Source organism: Pteropus medius, unplaced genomic scaffold (genome assembly GCF_902729225.1).
Source record: "Pteropus medius unplaced genomic scaffold, Ma_sr-lr_union100, whole genome shotgun sequence".
Classification (NCBI taxonomy): domain Eukaryota; kingdom Metazoa; phylum Chordata; class Mammalia; order Chiroptera; family Pteropodidae; genus Pteropus; species Pteropus medius.
This window is the reverse complement of record NW_024349801.1, coordinates 19,827,801-19,853,076: the sequence shown is the minus strand read 5'-3', so window position 1 is coordinate 19,853,076 and position 25,276 is coordinate 19,827,801. Positions and strand designations below refer to the sequence as shown.

The 25,276-nt window shown below is 33.8% G+C and overlaps 1 protein-coding gene and 1 pseudogene across 7 annotated transcripts in view; both read right to left on the bottom strand.

Moving 5' to 3' along the window:
* Positions 1–25,276, bottom strand: part of ATOSA (atos homolog A) — an 81,502-nt gene that overhangs the window by 44,971 nt on the left and 11,255 nt on the right. For 2 of the 7 annotated variants that reach the window (XM_039889003.1, XM_039889004.1), the window contains exon 1: positions 13,364–15,558. The exons of 4 other annotated variants lie outside the window; for them this stretch is intronic. In XM_039889003.1, the coding sequence (XP_039744937.1) occupies positions 13,364–13,400 (37 nt within the window). In that variant the 5' untranslated portion in view covers positions 13,401–15,558. Of the gene's footprint in view, positions 1–13,363; positions 15,564–25,276 lie in introns of those variants that run through there. One more of the 7 variants, XR_005658678.1, reaches the window with a different exon arrangement.
* Positions 5,710–5,828, bottom strand: LOC120623169 (uncharacterized; annotated as a pseudogene).

Sequence of the window (25,276 nt, the reverse complement as noted above, 5' to 3'; positions counted from 1 at the left end):
TTCGGTTTCTCTAAACTTAACTTTCCTGAAAAATAAAGGCAATACCTATCTCATAGCATCACTTACTTCATGAGGTAACAGTATATTGTGTTGAACAGTGTCTGGCACACAGTAAGCACTATTATATGAAAACTTTCCAATAGTTCTGGAGAGCTTTAAACCAAAGAACAACAATAACAAAACACAAATAAAACTCAGGGACCAATTCAAGACTGGGTATTCTATTCTTTTAAAAGCTTCCTAGGTAATTCTAGTTTGAAACCAGGATTGAGAACCACAGCTCTAGTGGAAGCTTAAGGCCAAGCAATGGGAAAAAATGAGGATATTAAGCAAGGGGTGCCATACACAGATAGTGGTGATATTGGCAAAGCAAGAGTCCCACTTTAACATATGTTTAGTGGTGTTTTCAGGTATAGCTGTGAATTTGCATATATCTATCCATTCATAATACACAGCTGAGGTAGAAGTGGTTCTCAAACTGGGATCTGTGGATGTACTGAGGATCTGGTCACTCTCTCGCCTCTCTCTAAATTTAACCTGTGATTTATTGCACTGAAAATCTCAAAAATAAGCACCAATCTATTCTGGACCATCTGGGTAGCCAACGATAATCGAGAATTGCCTTATAATTTCAGTCATGTTCATATTTACAGTTATGACTTACATTTATAATTTTGCTAGTATTTAAAAAGCATGATTTTAATAGCTCTGGACTAATTTGTAATAACAAAAACACAGATGATGCTTTTGTGTTGTGTATAAAATGTCACTGTGGCCTGGGGTACCGAAAAGTTGACAGGGTTAAACAACAAGCAAATATCAAGTCATTGTATCAGAGACATGCTCAATTCAAAAAGACTTGACCCATAATACCAAGTACTGTATTCACATTTTGACCAATGACTTCATAACACATCATGAAGTTTACTCTTTCTACAGTTTTATTTGCCTTCAGCTTTTTAAAACTGTATTGGTTTTATAGTTGTATGAGAGATATAAGAATAAGGAAATTGTACTAAGTTCATTATAATAAAAAAAAACTTGTTTCAGCTGGTTTCGAAAATTTTTTTCCTTTCAACAGCTGTGGAAAGTCTTGAAGAGAGACTGAACAGATTCAAATCTCATCTCCATTTTATTATGGGGAGGCTTTCAACTTTTTATAAAATCTTTAAGCTAGTGCACGCTCCCCCGCTTCTCTCACATATTATCTTGAAGTTAGCATTTCTAAATACATGACAGAGTTCCTAAAACCAAGTCAGGCTCCATTACTAAATTGATTTTTCTTCACCTGTATCTTAAAGTCCATCTCAATGTTAAATTTATGCAGATTTTTATATTTCAAGTCCAGCATTTTTAGAATCAATCCTTTTAAATCTCATTAAAGCCAACATGGCATGTTTGTTTCTATTACATTTTTCTGAGTAATAAATACTTTCATGTAGTTTACCTCAATTATTTTTACAAATTCTCTCTGGTTAAAGATCAAAGAAGTACCAGAAAAAGTCTAGACAGGTTATATAACCTTCCCCAAAACATACAGAAAATCTCTAGCTGAACAAGCCTATGTTATACATGCCTAACGTCTGAATTTAGATATTTAGAATTTTGTATATAGGTTTGCTATGTTTATATAACCAAAAAAAAAGCCCTGATATATGTGATTTATATAATCCCTCTAATAAACAATTTGAATGATGAAAACTTTAAAAGATCAAGTTACGGATAATATATAGAATATAATTCCATTTAGTTTTAAAAAGTTTTAAGATATTCAATATTATGCATATTTATATGAGGGTAGGAGAAAGAGTGGAGATACATGCACAAAACTGTAGAACCTGTTTATCCCTGGGAAAGTAAACACAGGAGGAGGTCAGGAGGCAGTAAGGAGGATTCGGCAGTTTCCCCTATTTATACATTGTTTTTGTTTAAATTATGTTTCGAACACTATGTACTACTTCTGTAATTTTTAAATCAAATTCTTCCAAACTAGAGGGCACATGCAAGGTACATGTGCCTTTAACAGCTTTTAAAATCATGGGTAGGAAACACAAAAACACTAGAGGAGGATTACCAACTTTTTACTTTACTAGATAGTTCTTAAAAGACTACTGAAATAAAATGGAGAGCTCCCAAAACAATTAATTATATGTAAAACTTTAAGGCCTCTATCTTATATAAGCTTTTTAAGACAGAACAGAATATTTAACAGTTTGAGTATACATAGTAACTGAGGAAAAAATATTGAGTATCTACCATACACCAAATGGTTCTCAAATTATAATTTTTTAAGTATTGTGATAGACAGAATAATAGCCTCCCAAAGATGTTCGTGTCTCAATCTCTGGTATCTGTAAAATATGTAACATTACATTCAAAAGGAACATTGCAGATGTGACTAAATTAAGGATCTTGAAATTGGTTTTTTTTTCCTGGATTATCCTGGTGGGCCTTATGAACATAATCACAAATCCTTATAAAAGAGAGGCAAGAAGTCAGAGAGGAGAGAAGATGCATACTGCTAGCTCTGAAGATAAAGGAAGGGGCCATGAGCCAAGAAATAAGGAGACCTCTAGAAGCTAAAAAAAGTCAAGGAGACAGACTTTTCCCTGCAGCCTCCAGAAGAAAGACAGCCCTTTAGACTCATTTTAAACTCTGACCTTCAGAACTGTGACACCATAAATTTGTGTTGTTTTAAGCCAAAAGTTGTGATGATTTCTTACAGCAGCAGTAGGATCTTAATACAAGTATCATCTCAGAAGCTTGTAGAAAAGTTGTTTTCCCAGGTCCGACTCCCAGAGACACTGTCTGACTCAGGTGGTCTGCATGTTTAACAAGAAAGCTCTAAGCCTCTGATGTGGGTGATCTCTGGTGCTCGCTCCAGCAGCACATATACAAAAATTGGAATGATGTGGGTGATCTCTGTATCACACTTTAAAAAATAGCACTTTACCATAAATCAAAATAAATACTTTACTAATAAAGAGTCACATCTAAAATAAAATTTTAATAGGGAAAACTAGCAGAATATTCAATATGTATTTATTTGACCAATGGAAAAATGAGAAGTTTCCCAGCTTGGAATAATAGAAAAATACTCAGAAAGGAAAATATTAACAGATTAAAATATATAAAATCTAAATATTCCTAAAAGATAAAGAATAGAAGGGAAAATATTTCTATAATATATGGTTGACAAAGTATTTCTAATTCTATTATTCTATATGTTAGTTAAACTATTGCTATTTCAAAAACTAAATGCAAAGGGAAATAATTTACTCAAATAAAGTGAAATAAAAAAGTAAACACATAGAAAAGACTGTTTCATCTTTCTAGAGAGGATGTTTACTCAAAGGCATAAAAATTAAAACCTTATTGAAAATCCATGTTATAGCTACAATAAAAGGAAAGTTAAAAAAAATTTTTAATTGCCTATGGAAAATGGTTTGAGTGATATTATATCAACATTGTAAAATATACTACAGCCATTAAAATACTTGAATAATATTTAGAAAAATTCATGATAAAGTTTATTAGGTTAAATTATAACATAATTTTATGTTTGTTATTTTAAAATAATGCATAAAGATAATCTGTATCGATGACAGTATAAAAAATTAAAATAAGCTCGTTAAAGTTTGCTTGCTTGCTTGCTTGCTAAAATTTGTTAAAATAAACTTTCTAAAGCTCCTTGCTAAGGTGCTTACTACTAAAATTTTAATATTTCACTTCTTAAAAGCAAAATTAGAAAATAAAGTACTATCTACTATCTTTTAAAAAAGAAAAGGCATTTAATTAAAAAATTGGAAGGCATGATCACAGAAAAAGAACAGTCCCTCTTGAGAAAGGCTGTCTATCATCTTTGCTATTGACAAATGAAAAGATGATGTTAAACTAGCACAGGTCTGAGGATCAGCCACTGGAACTATCACCATAAGGTAGGTACTAAGCTGAAAGCTAGTTGACTTTAGCCTCTCTGTGAATAGGAACCAAGAGTCCAACTACAGTTCTATGGGGTTCTTCCCCTCCCTCCTCACTACTCCTACCTCAAGCAGCCTGAGAAGCTAATCCGTCATTTAAAAGAACAATGATAGGCAGAATAGATACCATATTCCACAAAAGTGGAAAACTGCCAACTCTAAAAAAGGGGGCAATGGACCAGAAGTCTATGAGAGTGATAGCTTGCCAAAAAAGAAAATGAGATGATGTAATAGCACTGAGAAAGAATATCCACTAGTTCCTTTAGTGATTCAACCACTTGAAGAAGGCAGACAATGCCACTCCTTGTAATCATTTGCTTGTTCAAGTGGATTCATTCATTAACCTCTGCACAAATGTGGGGAGATCAATTATTCAGAATGGAAAATTACAATTTAATTGTAAATGGCTATTGAAATAATATCACCTTGCTATAGGTGGGTGAAAACAGAAGCAACACTTTTTTCTAATTTATTTTCCTCAAAGGCAGTTTCATATTCCTCTATTTCCCCTTTAAAATGGTAACTCTGCCAAAGGCAGTATCTTTTGATAAAGATAATGATCGAGCAGTGGGATTTAATGCTAATATGTTTTTAATTAATGTTTTATTAGATGACTCTGTGGTCATTATCATTAACTTCAGTCAGCCAAGTACAGAAAATTTCCTAGAACCAGATTAAAATGGTTTTAGTTCAGCCAATTCACACAACTGTACTTAATTGATATAGTTATTATGATCAAGCAATTATTTATTGTTATATTATTCCAAAATCATCTGTTCAGAGAATAAATGTACCAATCTGCTTTCATAATAAATTAGCCTCAAGACCTTGAGAAAGGTCAATTAAACTCTGTGACCCTCAGCAAACTCATTTGTAAAATGAAAGTATGTGAAATTAGATGGCTCCTTGCAATCTGAATAATATCTCGTGCCAATTTTTAGAGTCATAAAATATACGATCCCATTTATTGTTAACATCACTTTTTGCCACAAGCACAGACTGATCCTGGTATATCTAGCCACCACAGCCTAAAATAATAATGGGGCGCTGACCAGAGTACAAAAGTTGTCCCAACCACAGCTATTTTTGCCTTTTGTGATTCAAAATCTTAGAATCATCTTTATGCCTCCTCCTTTTCTCTTGTCCCCAATAAGCAATCACTGGTGAAGTCTGTTTCTATTAATAGCCGCCCATACCTGATCCCTCACCATTCCCAGTTTGCCCAGAACATTGGATACATAAAGGACAGTCATGAGAGAAGGAGTGAAAAAATGTAGATAGGGTCCTTTTTTCACCTCGCCTCGTATTACTCTCCTCTATGCATCTAATGCTCCAGCTAAACCGATCGACTCATTTTCTCCTAGAGCCACCTCAAGATATCCCACCCTCTGTATTCCACTGAATCACCAGAATTCCTCCTGTTTCCAGCACTCCCCTCCTGGCATGCCTCCTGGCCCCACCTCAGTTGTTTTAATTCTTCTCTTCAACTATGCCAATATTCTTAAAGCCACGCCATGGAAAACCTTTGTGGTAAGAAGATGACTTATCCTTTTGTGCATCAGGAGAACACTCCAACTTCTTTCTGGTCTTCAGATACCTTACTAATTCTTCAATGATTCTCCAAAATTATTTTTTATTTATTTATTTTTTTAGGCAAGGCAACCCTTGGTTGACCTCACAGATTGCAAGGAACTTGTCAGCTTACGATCTCTTATTTTTTTATTTTTTACGCCTACAGCACCTGTTCTTCCTAGGTGGTCTCCCATCCAAGTACTAACCAGGCCAGACCCTGCTTAGCTTCCGAGATCAGATGGGATTGGTCTTGTTCAGGGTAGCATGGCCATAGACTTGATTCCCCAAAATTATAGCTAGTAAATCAAAAATCACTTCAACTAACTTTTTAAAAACTGTATTTTAAAGGTTCAAATATCACCATTTATTGAAGACTTTTAAAACATTCTCTGAAATTTTAAAATTTTCTTAATAAAAGCCCTGAATATTTCTATTAAATTCATTCAAAATTAATTAATTTTTTTGTTGCTCTTGTGCATAGGAATTTTTTCACTACATTTACTAAAAGAATTTTTACTTTTATGGAGTTAAAATTTTAACTTTACCACTTGATGTAAAGTTTTACAGATTAAAAAATTATGAAATAATGACGATTTCTATTTCAGCTTAAACACATCATTTTTGAATAAGTTTTAGCCCATCTCATCTAGTCCATTACACTCTTCCACGGCTTTTTACTGTACTTAGAAAGCTCACTGCAACTTCTGTTTTTCCCTCCTAAAACTTAGCACAAATCAGTATTTGCATTTCTCCTCTTTCTAACCCATTAAGCTCCATGAAAACAAGTTGATCCTGTTTCCTAGCACAGGGCTTGGCATGAACAAGCACTTGACACTTGTTGAAATAATGAATGGTCAATATTCCATTATATGTTATTTTCTTCCTATTTCAGCTTAGTTATGCTTCAAGCAATAAAAGCTTGCCATTCTCCTTTCCAGATAATTATTATTGTATTCTACTCTTGGATTTGATATTTTAATTACTAACTGTTTTTCTATTTTTTCAAATTTAAAAAGTCAAAGTTGGAAATAAAATTCTACAAATGTATCGCCTAAAACAATGCCTTTTCCTGACCTTTATTTGCTTCCTAAAAAACAGGTCTTAGTTTAGTCAAGAGGGGTCTAGTTCTTGTCCTCCCTTTTGTACTGAAATTGTTTTGTGAGTTGTTTTTAGTGTCCTTTAATTTATCAGTATAATTCTCTTAAATGGGACAAGGAAATATTCGTTTTTAAAATAATGAAATTGCATTAGGTAATCACCAAATCTCTAGCCCAGGACAAAAACATTTAAGTTATCAAAATTGAGAGAGAGAGAACTTTCTGAGTTTAATTTCCAAACTAATTTTTGTAATTTCTAGGCCTCAACAGTCTTTTAAGGGATTATAGAGAAAATTCATCATAGCAGCCTACTGGCTGTTTATGTGATGACTTGAGGGCAACCCAAGCCCTAGAAAGAGAACTAAATTTTAAGAAATTTGAAGACTGGCTATAACATAAGAATGGGTGAAGAGAACTATCTACATGTGAAAAACTGTCAGTGAAATTAAGCTCTCTTGCAGAAGGCAATGGGACAACAAGCTGCTGTACTGCCTTCAAGTCGAAGACAGTATTATGGAGAGGAGACAGATAAGTCTAATCCATGGTGATGTGATAAATGATAATTGGATAAGATCAGGGTGCTATGGGAATGTTTAGGTGGGAACTCGGTCTTAGACATCAGGAAAAGCTCTCAGAGGACTTGATATTTAAAATGTAAGAGTTAGAGCTAGTCAGAGTTATTGAGGAAATTTACCAGTATCCATTTGTTTTGCCTAATTCAGGCTGCCAGAATTATGCTTTCAGCCATGCCATCAGGGATGCATGGGCACAAATTTAGAGCTAAACAGATTTTTTCATTTCCTTACCTGTACTAACCCTATTTGATTTCATTTTTCTGTGCTCTACATAAACCATTAGACCTAATTCATCATGGTCTCAGGGCCTGAAAAATCCTCAAGTTGGAAATATTGTCCTTTTCATTGTCCTTTGTGGGAATATTCCTGATTACATGGTCTTATCACTCCACACACTCTGCAGAAAGAACCATGAGACAAAAAGCTGAGAAAACATTGTGACAAAAGGAAACAAAAAAATCCTGTCTCTCAAAACCACATATTCTACATTTAGCTATATACTCAGAAGACAAGTCTGTGCTAAAAAAGCAACAATCCACTATTCTAGTGCTATTTTGTTTTGTTCCAGCTTTACTAATCCCAGATAACTGGCACATAACTTTCCAAAATTATCCTCAAGCTTAACCTAATTTAGTCTTACATTTTTACCTCGTGGGAATATGGTTACAACATAGGCTGGTCCCAAAAAATACACTCTGTCCTTTCGACCTCCTTCTCTCTACCACATGCATGGTCCCTAGTTCTAAGTACTCTCTCAACATTCATATTTTCCACTAAGTGTATTTGTATGTGTGAAACCTAAAACTTCTGCAAAAATAAAAAGTGGATGGAACAGAGAGTTGTTTTTAATTAAGAGTTGAGAAACTTCAGCACAGACAGCAAGATCAATTCTGCTCAGTTCTCTCAAAGGTGGAAGTAGGTGACATCCATAACAGTGGACCTATCGTCTCTAGTGTAGAGTGATTTCTGGAAGACATTCTTGGTGGTAGTCCAAGACCAAAGGAGTTATCTTCTAGGTCTCCTCAAATCTCGCTCCACAACTTAGAGATGGCATTTAGGACCTGGGTACCTGAACACTGCCTTCCAGGCCTGGTCCTTTTGTCCTAAGTTCTCTATCAGAAGCCCATCCAGAATACAGGGTTAACTCAGGAATATGGTGTACTCCCCAGAGCAAATCTATGTGCAAGAGTGCTAATATATGGAGTACCTGTTGGAACATTTTACTATCTCCCTAGATGCTACAAAACAGCTCCCCATGTTCACTACTTAACACTTTGCTTGATACATATCCTTGAGGTCCTTATCCAATCTGTTCTAAGCCTCATTTTAAAAAAATTACTGTGCTTTTATTCTCTGACTAAAATCAAGTTATGTTTAACAAGATTTCTTAACCTAAGAAAACTTATGAACCTCTGGAAACTTTTCACAAAATTATGTGCATGTATACACAGATGCATTTCTCTCCACTAGAAAGGGGACTGATAGTTCAGCAGATTCTCAAAAGAGATAGTACACCAAACTGAGAAACACCAACATAGTGACATCTGTTCTTTTTCTGTGTAGATTTTTTGATTTATGCTAAGTATGCATTACCCAAAACAAATACACCAATGCAATGCAATCATGTAAAACCAAGATACTTATTTCTGAAAAGGTTCTCCTACCCCTTTTTTCAGTTGCAAAATAGTCTCTGGACCCAATGCAGAAGCCTCTTGGGCAGTACTACTGAATGCACTGACTGATAAAATGGAATACACTTAGAAGAGATTGTCTTTTCTCTAATTCTTAATAAGCTAAACTGTATCTTCAACAAATTGGGCAGCTAAATAATATGTTTATGTAGGAATCACAAAATCTTAGCATTTGATGAAAATGTGAAAGCCAGGATGGGAACCCAGATTAAATCTCTTTCCAAAAATAACACAAAATTATGATTGCAGAAAGCAATGAAAATTCTGTAGTCAGTTGAAATTTTGTGCACCTATTAAAATGACAAATAAAAGAGCATTTTCTGAATACTTGGCTTAGAAGTTTGAGTTTTAAAAATTCAGTATTACACCACCAGATTTTAATTCTGGAAATTCTTATATTTCAAGACAATTACATTCATCGTGTATGCAATAACATTTAATTTCTGGTTCCCAGGCAGCTGGCTTGTCCCTTGACATTAATATGGGTGGCAAATACAAGTTTATCCTTAGCCCAATCCTCATCGAGGAACTGAAAAGTCAGAAACAAGTTACTTCCCAGTAAACAAATCCTCAATGAACTTAGAAACTCTAGTCAGTTAGCTCAACATTTGTGGGCACTCATCTGCGTGTGCACATGCTCACACATACACACCAAAAATACTACATCAAACAGCACAAATGTTTTTTTCCTGTCTTCTCTTATTTATCTTCCCATTTTACTCATTATTTCCTTACCGTTACTATTATCTTTCTTCAGAGATTTAGTCATGTACTTCCCTACAAACCTTGCCCTTTCTTTTATTCAAACCTCCATATTTCCATGACTTTCCAGATCATGAAGTATCCACCTTAGAATATAGAAACCTAAAAGGATACTTGCATATATAAAGTGCAGGGGAAAAGTCTAAAAAACCATGCTGAAAACTCTCCAAATTTTAAAATACAGAATAATTTTAAAGAAAAGTTTAATATGATAAAAATCTCACATTTTATTGTCTTAAAACTCTGTCACCAATCTAAGTCGTTTTCATACATTCTTTCAATTTAAATTCCATAATTACCCTAAGACCTCATTATATTGATGAGAGAGCTAAGGCTCAAAGAGGTAAAACCATGCCCAATATCACACAACAAAATAAAAATAAATCATACAGAATAGATAAGACAAGCTATCCCAAATTTGAACTAAAAAAAAACACACACAAAAAAACCAAAAAAAAAAACCCCTCAAAATGTTAAGAAAACAGAAAACGACTTAATTTTTAATAGCCAAATTTAGCAATAAAATGTTAAATAACAGGGACACAGAGAACTCATTGGTAGAGTTTCCCTTTCATATTCTGGATGACGAGAAATTATAGCAAAATCTGAAGCCCAACTACATATGAACGTTATTTTTTCTACCTTATCTTGACTGCTTATTGTAATTTATCATTTTAACGTCCTGGGCTTATCCTAAACCTTATAATTCAAATCATTTGATGTTCAGAAGTCTTTGAAAGAATAAAACTTAGGATACCACTGAAGAAAGAAGATGATTATTTTCAGTTTCTTAGTTAATAGTCATCATGCTACCACTTTTACCTTGGCCTCTTCACAAAGGATTATATAATCGGCTTCAAGCAATACTGCAAACAGCTATAGTTTTAAAATTCAGGTCTTTGATTTTAGATACAGTGACATGTGAAAATTTAAAAAAAGATTTACTATACTCTTGCAAAAACAATATAGTTTATGCAATAGCACTATCGCCATGTGAAAATGCCTGACAAATAAGTTGTCAAGATTAAACTTCCCTGGCCAGCTGACTATAATAATCAAATCACTTTTGGATTCAGAATATGAACAAAAAATGAAATTTCTTCAAGGAATAGTCAAAAAACATGTGTCACAAAGCACTTAAAGCATATATATAGAAAGCAAACATTTGGAATAATACTTGAAGTAGGAATGATTAAAAAAAGATTTCACAGATTTCAAGAGAAAAAGAAAAACTCAGATTGTTACCCCTCCCCAACCTGAGGTTTTAAATTACAGAATTTTTTGAAGAACTGTAAATGAATACTATTTACATAATATTGCCTGGTGATTTCACAATAAACAGAAACTATTCTATTTAAAATAAATCAGTTATAGCAAGCACTGCATCTGATAAATATGAGCACTTCTATTTGCTATTCTTAATCAAGTGGCTAAAAAATCACTATTTTTGAGAACTGAAGTATTTTTCTACTTATAAGTACACAAAGGTATAGCCAATTTAAAGAAATTCTATTGTCAAAATAGAATTGACAAAAATTCTATTGTCAAATATAAATTCGAAGTTTAAATATTCTAATAATGTTACTATATTTGACGAAATTGTAAACCTCAGTTACTATCCTGAGGTTTTAATATTGAACGGGAACTTTCATAAATTCCAGTATAAAAAAATATATTTAGGTGCTGAGCCTAGGAATAAAATCTGGGATTCTGCCAAGACTATTCCTCCTGCAACAACACAATGGCAAAGCTTTTGTGTGACACAGCAACAGACCCAACTTTCTTGCCAATATCATGTTCCTTTATCTTTTGCAGCATTTGAATGAAATCAGGCTGCTCTTGGAAGTCTATTAATTCTTAAGAAATAAACCAAGGGAAAGGGGTAGCAAACCAATTCAAGAAAAACTTCGGTTTTTGTGGCTCTATAATTTTTTTAAAATTAGTAATTGATGAGAGTAATAACTCAAAAAATGGAAATAACCAGATTGACCTCCATACGGTTAGTTATTATTTAATGAACTTGGATCCTCTCAACATCCCTGCTCCCTTATAGCTCTCCTTCTGCAAATGAGTGCTTTACTATTGTGGAGGCCACCAAGCCCAAAGAATATAATAGCTTTCTTCATTTTGCTATAATGTTTATAACTTCTATGAAGTTCAAATTTTGGGCTATACCTAACAAATTAGGAAAACTGAGAAATGTCAGTCTTTAAAGTTCAGCAACATGTAGGTTCATGTGAAAAACTTTTTTAATGTTTAAGGACAATTTATTTTGCAAATTCTCATCTATTATTTAACTTAATACAAATATACATCTATCATTGAAAATGATCAGTAATAGGCACAAAAGCCTGATATATTTTGAGTTATTTTCAAAGAAAAGAAATATTTCTCCTCACTTATCAAATATACTAACATTGATTGCTAAGCCTTACTAATGACAGGTACTTCTTGAAAAGAACAGCAATAACATCAAAACCAAGCCTATTCTAAAATATATCATTTATAGAAATAAGAAATAAAGTTTGAATATTAACTTTGAATTTATATTACATTAATTTTATTCATTAGAAATAAGTCACTGAATTAAAAAGGAGCCATTTGCACAACCAGGTGAAACTGAATGAGCAAAAGAAAATTGTTCAGAAATTAAGCAATATGCTAATTAGTCTTCTGTTCTGCTTTAATTTAAAAGAATCATTAGCTCAAAAAACTATGTGAACTCTATAATTTCACAATATTTGAGAACATGCAAAAAAACCCACTTTTGTTTACCTAAGGTATTTTAAAGATTTCCTATAATGTTATAAAAACTGGTTTTTCCAAATCCCATAAAAACAAATTGTAACCCATATTCTGTTTGATTATTACAAATACTGAATTAGTGAGGTTTAATTTAATAAGATTCTGCCATAATTGCAATATCAACTAAGTCAGATATGGAATTATTACATTTAAGAGGCCTACTTTAATTTTAAAATATGCCTTTAACCATTTGTGGTACGTCGACTTCAAAATCCTTTATTTTTCAATTTTCTATATGGACATTTAATAGAACATGGCACTGACTTTGCAGTTAGATTATACTACTACCTTTATCTGAACTGCACAGAACTAGTCGATGGATCAAATAATTAAAAGATTGTACAATTTGAGGTAGCATCTTCAGAAATCTTTAATAAAAAAGATAGCATATCAATTCCTTAAACTATGTCAAAATTCTCAATACGCTAAATTCTGAAAATCTGACAAATTCATAAACAATAAATTTTAGTTAAAAATATGTAACTTATTTTAAATACATTCCCCTTAACAGATTTTATTTTTAAAAACACCTCCTGCCCCCAAATACAGTTAATGTTTCTGGTTAACCTCATTCTCTCCCCAGTATTCTCATTTTTATCTTATTTTCCCCCCATTAAAGTGAGCACATTGTATTTTGGTTTCTTTTCTTCCTACTCATTGTTCAGATCAGCATTTTAATAATCTTTAAAGCAATGCTGTTCAAAGAAAACAGGCTATATGAAGCTAAAGAAAATTCCCTAAGTTCAATATTTTTCAAAGTGAGATCATTTTTCTAGACCTATTTATTAAAAATCCATGCAAAGCAAACATCACAAGTGGTAAATAGCTACAGAAAATGGGAAGCTTAAAAATAACGCCGTTAAAAACACTTCATTACACACCTTCTCTGTGAAGCCCTTTGTTTCCACTGAAAACCATACTGGAATCTTTGTATAAAAGAAGTTGCCTTCTGGCTGTCAATTGCTATACAGTCAGTAACTGAGGGATCCAGATGTCTGCAGTGGTTAAAACAAATGTTCAGTGGTGGGTGCTGATTCCGCTTCTCTCTGTGTAAGGTTTTCACAAAGGCAGCAGAGTAAGAGCGCACATAGCAACAGCACTCACAGCTGATTGGATGGAAGGTGTGTTCAGCCACCCTGCTTGCTAGGTCCACTACAGCTTCCTGTCTACTTGGCAGCACTATTCTGTTGTCTTTGCTCCTCTTACCAACTCAGCTGTGTTTAGGTAACTTGAAAGGAAGAACAGTAGAGTAATAATGACAGAGTATTCTAGCATAAACCCCTCAAATGTGCATCTCTGGGTGCTTTTAAAAAAGAGAAATTCGTAAGGCAAACATTTCAGTCAGTGTTTCACATAAAACTGAAGACATAGGGGGTGGTGGAAAGAATTTATTACTTCGTGTTTCAATTAAATCAGGTCAAGTGAAACTCTCTGAAAACACAGAAATACAAAAATTTACAACAATTAAAATAAAGCATCAGCCTCCATCTACCTAGAACTATAAACTGCTTTACAATTAATTTTACAAATTCCTAGAAAAGTACAACCAGTTAATGAAAATGGGCGAGGGCCTAAAATGTTCCCCTCCTCAAATTTATACAGTGCCTTTAAACAGGACAAGAAAAGTTGAGGTTAACTGATTGATTAGAAAAAGATTTAAAAAGGAAAAAGTCAATTACTTAGAAACTCTAGCAGCAATAAAAGAGTCAACTAGGTATTCGCATTAAAACATAATACATGTTTTACATAAAACAACAATGGCATTTAGCCTAATTTCATTTAATTTTTCTATCATAAGATTATCTGGAGATACAAAGGCATAGGAGATTTTTTTTTCAGGTTTCAAGTATCGGGCTTTAATACCCTAGTCAGCACTACTTCCACAAGCTTTAAGAATAGCAACAAAAATCCTTCCCCAGCTTACAAAGATGTTTGGGGGAGTCAATGCAGGTAGCAAGAGATAAACAGATATGAAAGGTCAGGAGAAAAAAAAAACCCTCATTTAGGAAGTACTTTTCCAGAACATCACATAAGCAAGGATAGTGTTTTCCAAACTTTTAAAGCAATGGAACCATTTTTACTTGCATTCTTCCAATACAATGCATTAGTGGTGGCTTTAGGATTTTTTTACAGGAGGTCTGTGGGAGTAGGCAGAGGCTACAGCAGAAGCACACTGTTTATTACTCAGATCTTTGTTTATCTGGAGTGTCTCGGGGGTAGGGAGCAGAGGCTGATGGAAATGTTGGCTCTATTAAAGCACCCCATGAGCACCACGAGGCTATTTTTAAATGACAGGCCACAAACAACACTGCAGTTTCATATCAGCCTCATAATCTACAAGATTCCTACTCCTGTACAAGCTTCTAGGATCCCTGGAGTTCTACAGCATACAAAGAAGAGTACACAGTATATAACCTGTAAGGGTTAAATCTCATTATTACCTTAGTATAAAGAAAGAATCTGATCACTTGGCTCTACAATTAGCCAGGGAGAGAGTTGCTAAGCCCTCCCAGAAATAAAATGAAGGAAGATGTGTTTGGGAGCACATTAAGCCTTTTAGGGTAAGTGACACAAAGAATAGCATAGGAGACAGAATAAGGATTTTGGAGTTAGGCCAATCAACCTGGGTTTAAAATTTAGAGTCTTCACAAATACTATTTCTCTTCCACCAGGAGTGGTCTCCCCCAACCCCTTCTATTGATGCTTCCCCGGAGCAGCTTTCACTGATGCAAGACTAGTCTCAGCCTCTCTGTGTTTTTTTATTTTTATTAGTACTTAGCTCATAGAATGGTAAATAATTATTTGCAAAATGACTGGTTTAATAACATTCCCCTCCACCACACGGTACATGCTCTGAAGGAAAGTATTTTATTTGTCTACATTATTGCAAATCTAGCAGATGCATGGTTTATATACATATATTATTTGATTTAATTTCACAACCACGGGAGGTAAGTAGAACAAGTATCATTATTTGCATTTTCCAAATAAGAAAATCAGCTCTAAAAGTCTGTTTACTCAAGTCCTACAACTGGAAGTCAAAAAAAATAAATTAAAATTTTTGAGTGAAAAACTCTATAATTCAAAAATAGCCTCTTCCTATATTTTTCAAAAAAAGAATAATTATAATCCCTAAATTGTTTTGGAATATTTCCTTTGTTGTAATTCTTAAATCTTTTAATTAAAAACAAATGATATCCTATATTTATAATCTAAAACTAGTGGTTAACATCATATACAAAGAGAACTTATAAAAATATTAAACTTAGTCAGAAATATGTAATTATAAGTGAATAAAATACACTGCAAGTAACATGTTACATTCAAAAATGTAAAATCCAACCTAGAGGTTTATTTAGTAAAATGTTTCCTCTGTGCTGTTAGTTTTCTATTAAATTTCAAAAAGACACTTTATATAATTCTGAAGAAGGCTTGCTTTTCTCTGGTTTGTTCATTTTGGTATACAAAGGTGTAAATGAGTATGCTGTAACTTAATGGCATGTTATCTACTTTGTAGATCTCAAGAATCTAAGTTAAGAATCTGAATAATATGAAATTCTATACTAAATGCTAGGTTCCAGGTTCTCGAGTATCAACCTTCAACCATGAAAACCCCCTATTCCTTTGCATCCCACCTAGCATGGTCATAATTGCGCTCTCCAAATGGAGCAATTTAAGAAATATAAATTACTTATATTATTCTAATGTAAAGAAATAGGAAAGTAGATCTTCCATAAGTTTTTTCCTATATATTCCAAATATAAAATGGACTAATTTCAAATATCAATTGTTTCATATTATCTATGCACTGTTAGAAATAATTGAAAACTATCTACTTTTAATATACTTTAGAGATAATCATGCTAGCTTGGACACTTTCTAAACAAAAAGAAATATTGCTAAAAGAAAAAAAAGAACCTGCCAAAGGTAGTGATTAAATAGCTATTATATATGTAAGGCCCATGGGCCAGACATGGTGGTAATCTCATGTTTACATACCCATCTGTTTCCCCACGGATGAGGAAACTGGCTTGTTCCTTGCACAAGTAACCAGAACTAAGCAGGCAAAGCCAGGATTCAAATTCAGGTCTTACATAATCTAACATGCATGCTCTTAACCATTACTATCCTTTCCTTAATAATGCCCTTCTTTTTTATACATTTTCATAAAGCAAATATGGCATGACATAAGAATAAAGTTTAAAGACAGAAATCTCAAGTTCACACTTTCTATTTATTACTCACTCATTCAATAACTACCAAGCCCCATTATACCTCAAAACTGTCACTGATACACTATACAATACAGGAAAACAGGATTTGACTGCTAAACAGGGAGCCAGACTGTAGCTACAGTGTGATCACTACATGAGGACACAATAAAAGATTCAGTCTGTGAAACTTCACTACTTCATGATCACAGAACCAGGGAAAATAAGGAAGTAGAAAAGAGCACTGACCCAGGAACCAGTGATCTGGGTTCTAAGCTAAACTCGCCCTCTAATCAGCTTTGTGTTCTTAAGCACTTCTCTGAAATTGCTCATTTTTAAGTCAGGAATCATTCTGGGTTTTTGTTGTTGTTGTTGTTTCACCTGCAATGTTGATATGTTGTAAGGATCAAATAAGATAGGATAAAATTATTCTGAAAACAGCAACATGCTATATGTCAAAACTCTGGTGGGCTTCTAGGGGACAGTATTGCAAACATGTAAAAATCCAACCTCATTATTGGAAAGATCCCTTAAAGCAGCACAACATAATGAAGAAGAGTAAGATAATCTAGGAGCTCAAGTTCTCTCCACTTAACGAGCTGTCCTGTCAAATTATTTAACCTATCTGAAACTATTTCTTCATCTGTAAAGTAGGAATGATAATTTTTCTAAGACTTACAAACCACCTAACTCAGTACTTGGCTCTCAAGCAATTAGGTTTCCTCTTTTCCTTTGCAAATATCAGATCTACAAGATGTTAATAAAGGGTGAACATGCATGCATACACATACTCACCCCAACAAATAAAGGACAATACTTTAACAGTATCCCATATTAATAACAATGGGGACAAAATTTTACTTATTGACTACCAAAGAAAGATTTTTATGACACTGATATTTTTAAAGTTCCTTAAATATTTAATACACACTTCACAGCTCAATAACTAATTTTCAAGAAAGACTAAACAGCTAAAATTTAACACTGTTATCAGTTTTGGAAATTAGGGAAATTTATGATTTTTCTCATTAAATCAGTTTTTATTCAAAAACAAAAAGTTATTTTTGTTATTGGGACAAATTAAGTCATAATAAATTACATTAATTTCCACTTGCATGGAGATTCCTAGCAATCATTATTGCTGAAGTGATTACCCAGTGATTTGTATTCATTATGACATGGTACAAATAAGCCAAGTGGCCAAACAGCAATCCAAGAATACTGTGCTTTTAAGAGCTAAAACGCTTCTTAATTTTAAAATATTAAAAAGTACCTAACAGTTTTAATTGGGAGTCTCATTCTTTCAAAAAATTTTGGGTTATGATGACCTAGATTAGTTCTAGGAGCAAAGCCCTGTTTACAAAATCTAAGATCCTGGAGAGAAGAAAATGTTCTAGCCTGGTTTTTTTTTTTTGGCATCATTCATACTACATTGTTTAAAATGAGCTAGAACAGGGGTTATTTATAAGCTAAGCTACCGGACAAACACTTTGTCTAATAATATCTTGTACACACAAGTCAGATTTAATAAGTATACAGATCAGGTATAAGAATTCACTTTTAATATCCTATATACTTAGTCTTTATAATTAATATCACCATAAAATATATGCCAAGATGCCCTTTACCTATGCCTATAAAGATATGCTCTGGGATATTAATCTCCTGCTATTATTTTATAAAGAATGGTATGTTTGATTCACTCTTAAAAATCTAGAACCAATAATGAATTTTTTATTCTGATAAAATGTTTTACTGAAAATATTTCCATGGAGATAATGTATGTTACATTTACCTGTGCCTTACAATTGTAACTTTGTGAAATAAGAATATTTTGTAGATGAAGAAATCGAATCATAGGGCTTAAGGCAGCTGGTAGGTTACCTAGTTGAATCATCTAACTGAGGTTTAATTCCAAGTCCTGTGTTGTTTTTTCTCACAACTGCCTATCACTGGTAGATGTCATTATGCCAATAATAATACAAATGACAAATTCTGCATTTAAAATTTTGAATAATGTTAGCAGAAATCTGATAAAGTAAACCAGTTGTGTAGAATTAAATAAAACTCATGTAGCTTTAAGAAAGACTCAGTTGTTAAGTGCCCAAAGTTCTAATACTATTTGCTCGCATTTTTTAAAATTTGCTAATTTCGGACTATTTCATATACTCTTGTTCCCAAATGATATGACTAAACTCTTCTGGCTACCTATAATGCCTCAAACTCTAACATATCTAAAATTGAATTAACTTTCGTCTGAAGAAGAGTCACCATTATTATTCTTCCCAATTCCCTAAGCTAACAAACTTTGGAGAGAATCAAAGTAGCCACTGATTTATGTGTTTATTTAGTGCCTGGCATAACCACTTACTCAGGTTATGTCGTCATAAAAAACCTATAAAATGAATGCATTATCTCAATTTTAACCAATAAGAAAACTGAAACCCAGAGAAGTTAGGTAATATGATCAAGCTTACATAGAGGTGAACCTGAATCCAGATCTTTCTAGTTTTCCTAAATGCTAAAACAATCTGTAAGATTAAATGTGCTGTGAAATTAACTTAAGGAGTTGGGGTTATCATTTTATTTTTAAATAAAATAGGAAAAAGAAAAGATCAGCCACCATTGCATGAGCAATGACTGTAAAGACTGTTGTTTGGAGAGAGGGAGTGTTTTTAGGGGGCAGCAACATCAGCTCTCTTTGTAATTGTGGGCAGTCAAAAATATTTAAAGCTGCTGCTCCATATATGATACTGTCTCTCAATTACCACCATTCCCAAAATGTCCCCAAATAGGTATTTGGTTCTATCTATCACATTCAACCAACATGGACTTCGGAAGAATATATTAAAGGTTGATATTAAGGTTTTTTGTTTGTTTTTTGTTTGTTTTTCTAAAGAGAGTTTGAGAAAGTAGTTGCTAGAAATTTATGACCAGAATTCACACATCTCACTGGCTGCCATAACTCAGTTCTATAAACCCTTCTTTACTAGAGGTGACATTACACTACTAGAGACACAGATGTGTAGAGACCCCAGAGGATTCAGAATGTACAAATTCTATAACTACTGAGTATACCTTTCTGTGTAGAGGGAGACAGGAATTTTTTCCTCACACATATGCTACAGTCCATTTGTCCATCAAAGTTCTCCATTTTCAACAATTTCAGTTTATACAGTTATTTCATCTAGCAAGCCAGTGGAAAATACTTATCATTTGAATACCTCAATAGTTTCTCACCAGAAAGGTTCCAGCAGCATTGCGCAGAGGGGAAACCAAAAAGACCTCGTGAACTAAACCTCATTTGAAATCTGCATTACTGAGAATAAATTTCATTCCTCATTCTCAAAAACAAAACAGAACACCCAAACACACACACACACACACACACACACCCATTCTTGAACCAAAAATATTTGAGACCACCACAAATACAAAAGAACAGCTGAAGGTAAGAAGTTCCATAAGTCTGTGCAGGTCATCTGGTACTCTTTTCTCTTCTTGAAGAACTTATCCTACTTCCCTCTACCTGCCCCTCTTCATGCCTCTTCCAAAACAGCACAAGGTAACCTCCAATTTTGATTTGTCCATTGACTCAGGAAAAAAAAGTCAAAAAAGACTACATTTGACTACAAGGGCCAGAGGCCAGAGGCCATGTTAGTTCTTGCTCATCATTGTATTTCCAGTACATATGTGCCAAGTACATAGCAGGTGCTCAATGAATATTTGTTTCAGAGATGAAAGGGAAAGGAATTTAGCTGTCTAAAGTTTTACTGTATTTAACAGTAAATTCTAAAAATGTTATTTCATCAATATACTGTGTAATCACTAATTTAATATTTATTACAGAAGGCGCTGTTCATTAGAATTCAGATGACTTTGAATAAAGGAACATTTTGTCAAAATATATGCATTTTGGTAGAAACATTTTAGAAATCAAACATCTCTGAAACTAAGTCAAAGCAAGTAGTCCATGTTGTCAAGCCCCTGATTTAGTAATGAGTCTATATAAATTATAAAATATTCCATGCAATATCCCACAGAACACAGCTGGGGCAAATTGTCTATCTCAGGCTATACTTAAGCTATCTAAATACAGAATGAAATACAGTTGACTCTTGAACAACACAGGTTTGAACTACATGGGTCCACCTATATGAGAATTTTTTTCAACAAATATATATAGTACTGTAAATGTACCTTCTCCTTATGATTTTAATAACATTTTCCTTTCTGTAAGCTCATTCTACTGTAAGAATACAGTATATAACACATATAACATATATGTGTTAATTAATTGTTTATGTTTTTGGTAAGGCTTCTGGTCAATAGTAGGCTACTAGTAGTTAAGTTTGGGGGGATACAAAAGTTATATGTGAATTTTCAAATTCATGAAGTGGGGGCTCAGTGCCCCTAACCCCGGCATTGTCCAAGGGTCTATTGTACATGTTAATGGAAGCCAAGCTTTGACTGCACTAGCACAACAGTAAAATGGCTAATAATTAGGGTGACCATAAAATTCTTTGTCCAAACAGTGACACATTTAGAGTGAAACAGGATCAGACACAAGAACAACAGGCATAAACCAAGACCATCCCAGGTAGCATTTAATCCATCCCATTCTCCAAAAAAATCTGAACTTCATTGTACAGTTAAATAGAGGTACAAAACAGTTAACTCAAATTAATTTTTAAATGAATTTTTATTTCATGAAAATCACCGATGTAAGTCAAAATATAGAATTTGTGATATTTTAAATACTTCACAACTGTGTCAGTTTTTCAAATGTCCTTTTAAAAAAAGTGTCCATATGTGACTCACTGTGTCCTAGCTTATTCTTCTCTTAAGGGAGGGGAAGATCAACTCCTCACCATGAAGCACTGACAGCGATCAAGCACGCAACAGGCACTTAAATGTTTTTTTCAAGCTTCTAATAAATGTCACCCTGTGCCAAGCACCAAGACAGATGTGAGAAACACAGCAGGCAATAAGTCAGATGTTGTCTCTGCCCTTGGAGAACAAATAACAACAACAACAAAAAGTGAGAGAGACAGTCTAAAATGAGCAGATGAAGCACAAAGTGTGTGACGAGCCCTGGTCAGCCTTCGGTGTCTAGAACATGCCAAGCTCTTCTTAAATTAAGGACCTTTGCACATACTACTCCATTGGCCTATAATGTTCTTCCCTTCACTCCTTACACAGCTGGCTCCTACTTGTTCTCCCCTGACTTTTCTCAGAGAAGCTTTACCTGATCGTCCTGACCAAAGAGGGCTGGCTTATCCCTGCTCTCGGTCATCCCCTTACCTTCTGTGTTTCCTTCAGAACACTTAGAATGTGTACTTACCTAATTCATTGAAGAAATGTTAATATATTAACAATAAGAAGTGACATTTATTGAATATTTCTTCAGAATCAAATACAATTCTAAGCACTTTACATGGATTACCTCATTTATTTAATCACGATGCCAGTTATAGGTATTATTACTAGCCCTGTTTTTCACATGATAAAAGTAAAGACAGATTTCTTCTATATTTCAAAATAAGCTTACACTGCTATTTCTTGATTTTTTAATTTTAGATATTATTTCTAAATTCTAATTTATTCATACTCTATTTTTCTTTTTAGCATCTTAGTTTCAAGGATGAAATATGTCTTTTACTTTTAAGTCTACTACCATTTCACTTTCTTCTAAAAGTATGTATATATTAACTGGAGAACAATGTTAAAATAAAATCACCTAGCCTTTGTTTCTTTCAAGTTCCTTGAGGAAGGATGGATGACCACTATGTCATTTCTGGTGCCAGAACCTAGGGGCAGTTTTGCTCTTGCTAGAGGTAGTGTATAGAAATTACTCAACTGGTTAGCAGGAAATTTGAGTTTTATGTTTGTAGTTGGACAGATTAGTTTTTTTCCTCTGAACTTTATGTTTCCTCAACTGTAAAAACAAAAGTGACACATGCTCTACTCTCTAAGGACCTTTCCAATTCTGCATTCTAGCAATAGCATGATTTTGAGAGTAATTTCAGAATAACAAAAGCGCTTCCATGTCCTAATTCTCCATAATGGAATTTAATATGTACCACCATGAAACCTGAGGATTTTTTTTCATTGTTAGACATTCAGAGTCCCCTGGCAGATACCTGAACTCTGCAACATAAGCTACAAGACAGAGCACAGGCCAGGTTGTTGTATGCAAGACCACAGAAATATGCCTCCAGGACCAGCGTTCAGTCAACGCAATAATTAATATCTGGATACACTTCCTCAAGAGCATTAGGTATTTTTCCTTATCCCAACTTCTGAATAGTGAGTATGCCAATTTAAGAATATACATTTCCAGAGAAACAATTTTAAAGAAAGGAATTGTAAAGGATGGACTCTAAGATTTCTTGCTTTGTGCTCTATCACAACACACTGAACAAACTCCTCTTATGGCCAAATTTTTTTTTCTTAAAGCTTTAGTTGGGTAAGAGAAAGGATACATGTCCAGTCTCTCCTTCACAGAGCTAGGAAAGCTTATCAGTATTTTGGGGATCTCCTTGCTCTCGCAGCTCACATTAGCTTGGAAGGTATAGGGGCCTCTCATCCCACAGTTAAAGTTTTTGTCAGCAATTATCTGGACTGAGAAGGAATCTCTAACTTTATCCTGTTTTTGTCTCCTCTATTTGTTATAACACTACTTTATAATAAATAGTGTAATTTATAACACTATAAGAGAGTATCATAAAACAATAGCTATGGTATTACCAGTATCGTGTGCTATGTTGACAGTCCCAAGAATTTTCATAAAATGGAACACTAATCCCTCATATATTACAAAGAGAAAGTAGAGCAGTAACTCTTCCAATTACTTTAGTCTACATGCTATCCCTTGAACATCTTTATTGTTCAGAATGTCCTCTATAATAGTTCTTTCCCTCTTGATTTCTGTGTTTCCATCTTTCCAAATTGTATCTGTCTTTTAAGGCTCAATACAGCTGCTGTCTCTGTTGAAAGACAGCTTCTGCTCTGAAATTAATCACTCCAGCTGAAATTAATCATTCCCTATGAAGTCTGATAGTGGACATTACTTTTTACCATTTATTCAGTTATCAAGTGTCTTGCATTATGTTTGTGTAGTTATCTCATTTGATTCCACAATAACCTTGAGAAGTGGGCATAAATATTCTCATTTAGAAACAAAAACTGATACTAGAGAATTCTTAGGGTTACAAAACTAACAAATCATAGAAAAAGAATACATAACATTTCCAATAATAATAAATTTTATGCTACACCACAAAGATACTAAAATGCATGCAAGCATTCATTCAACAATAAATATTTACTGGGCAGTTACTAAATGCCGGGCACCAGTCCACACATGGGGAAACAGCAGTAAACAAACATCACTAAGTCCCTGCCCTCATGAAGCTTACATTCTTATTGGGGAGAAAAAAGCAAATAAATAAATATAGAACATCAGGTTAAGCAGCAATAAGGACTGTGAAGAAGAATGATGCAGAGTAAAGAGACAATGAAAGAGCTGTACTCCTTTTTTTTTTTTTTGATCTGTACTCTTTAATAGGATGATCAGGGAGGTCTTCTTCTAGGAGGTGACAACCGAGCAGAAAGTCAATCGAAATAAAGGACAGTCATGAGACTTGTATTCCAGAAAGGGACAGCAAACGCATGGGGCGTCAGTGTGCTTGTGGTGACTGAAGAACACCAAGATCAATGTGCCCAAAGTGCAGGGAACCTTAGAAGAATACTAAGAAATGAAGTCAGAGAGGTAGCCTGAAACTTTAAGATTAAAAATAAAATTCTTCCTAGTTCGAGCATAATTTGTTTTCAATTTAAAAAAATCTTGAAATTTCAGTCATTTTTCTCTTAAAACCACTTTATTGAAGTAATGCTTCCTTAAAGCTAAATAACGAAAAACAGCTAAAATCATAATTAACTATTCAATTTACATGACCTAACTTTTCCACCAAAAGCCAATAATTTTATTCACTTCTATCTTCATGTATTTTTATGGTGTACTCTCAAACCTTTCTAAATGTTGTCCAACATCAGGATCTAACTCGCTTTCTGTAACAGGAAGCAAATTGCTTCCTTAAAAGGCAATGTGACTAGAGATGATATTAGGATGACTGGGGAAATGTGAATATAAACTGCATATTGGATAATACTATTGTGTCAATGTTAAATTTGAGTGTGATAACGGAATTGCAGGTATGTAGGAGAATGATCTTATTTTTAGGAGATATATGCAGTGGGGTGATGATAAATGTTTAACAATTGGCTCTCCAGATGAAAAAAAGCTGGCTTTGTAGCAATGTCAACTTCTACTGCTGATTTTAAGCAAACAACCTGATGCAGAATTGGGAAGAAAAGCACAAAATTAGCTTTCACATACCAGCCAGATCCATGTATGCAGGGTTAAGTGTCATGATGTCTGCAACTTACTCTCGACTTATAAAAACAAAAAATAAAAAACAAAAGAAACTCCTGTCTGTCTGTCTCATCTACCTATCTACCTATTCAGTGAGAGAGAAAACAAAAGTGGTAAAATGTTCACAATCAAGCTATGAAAAGGTA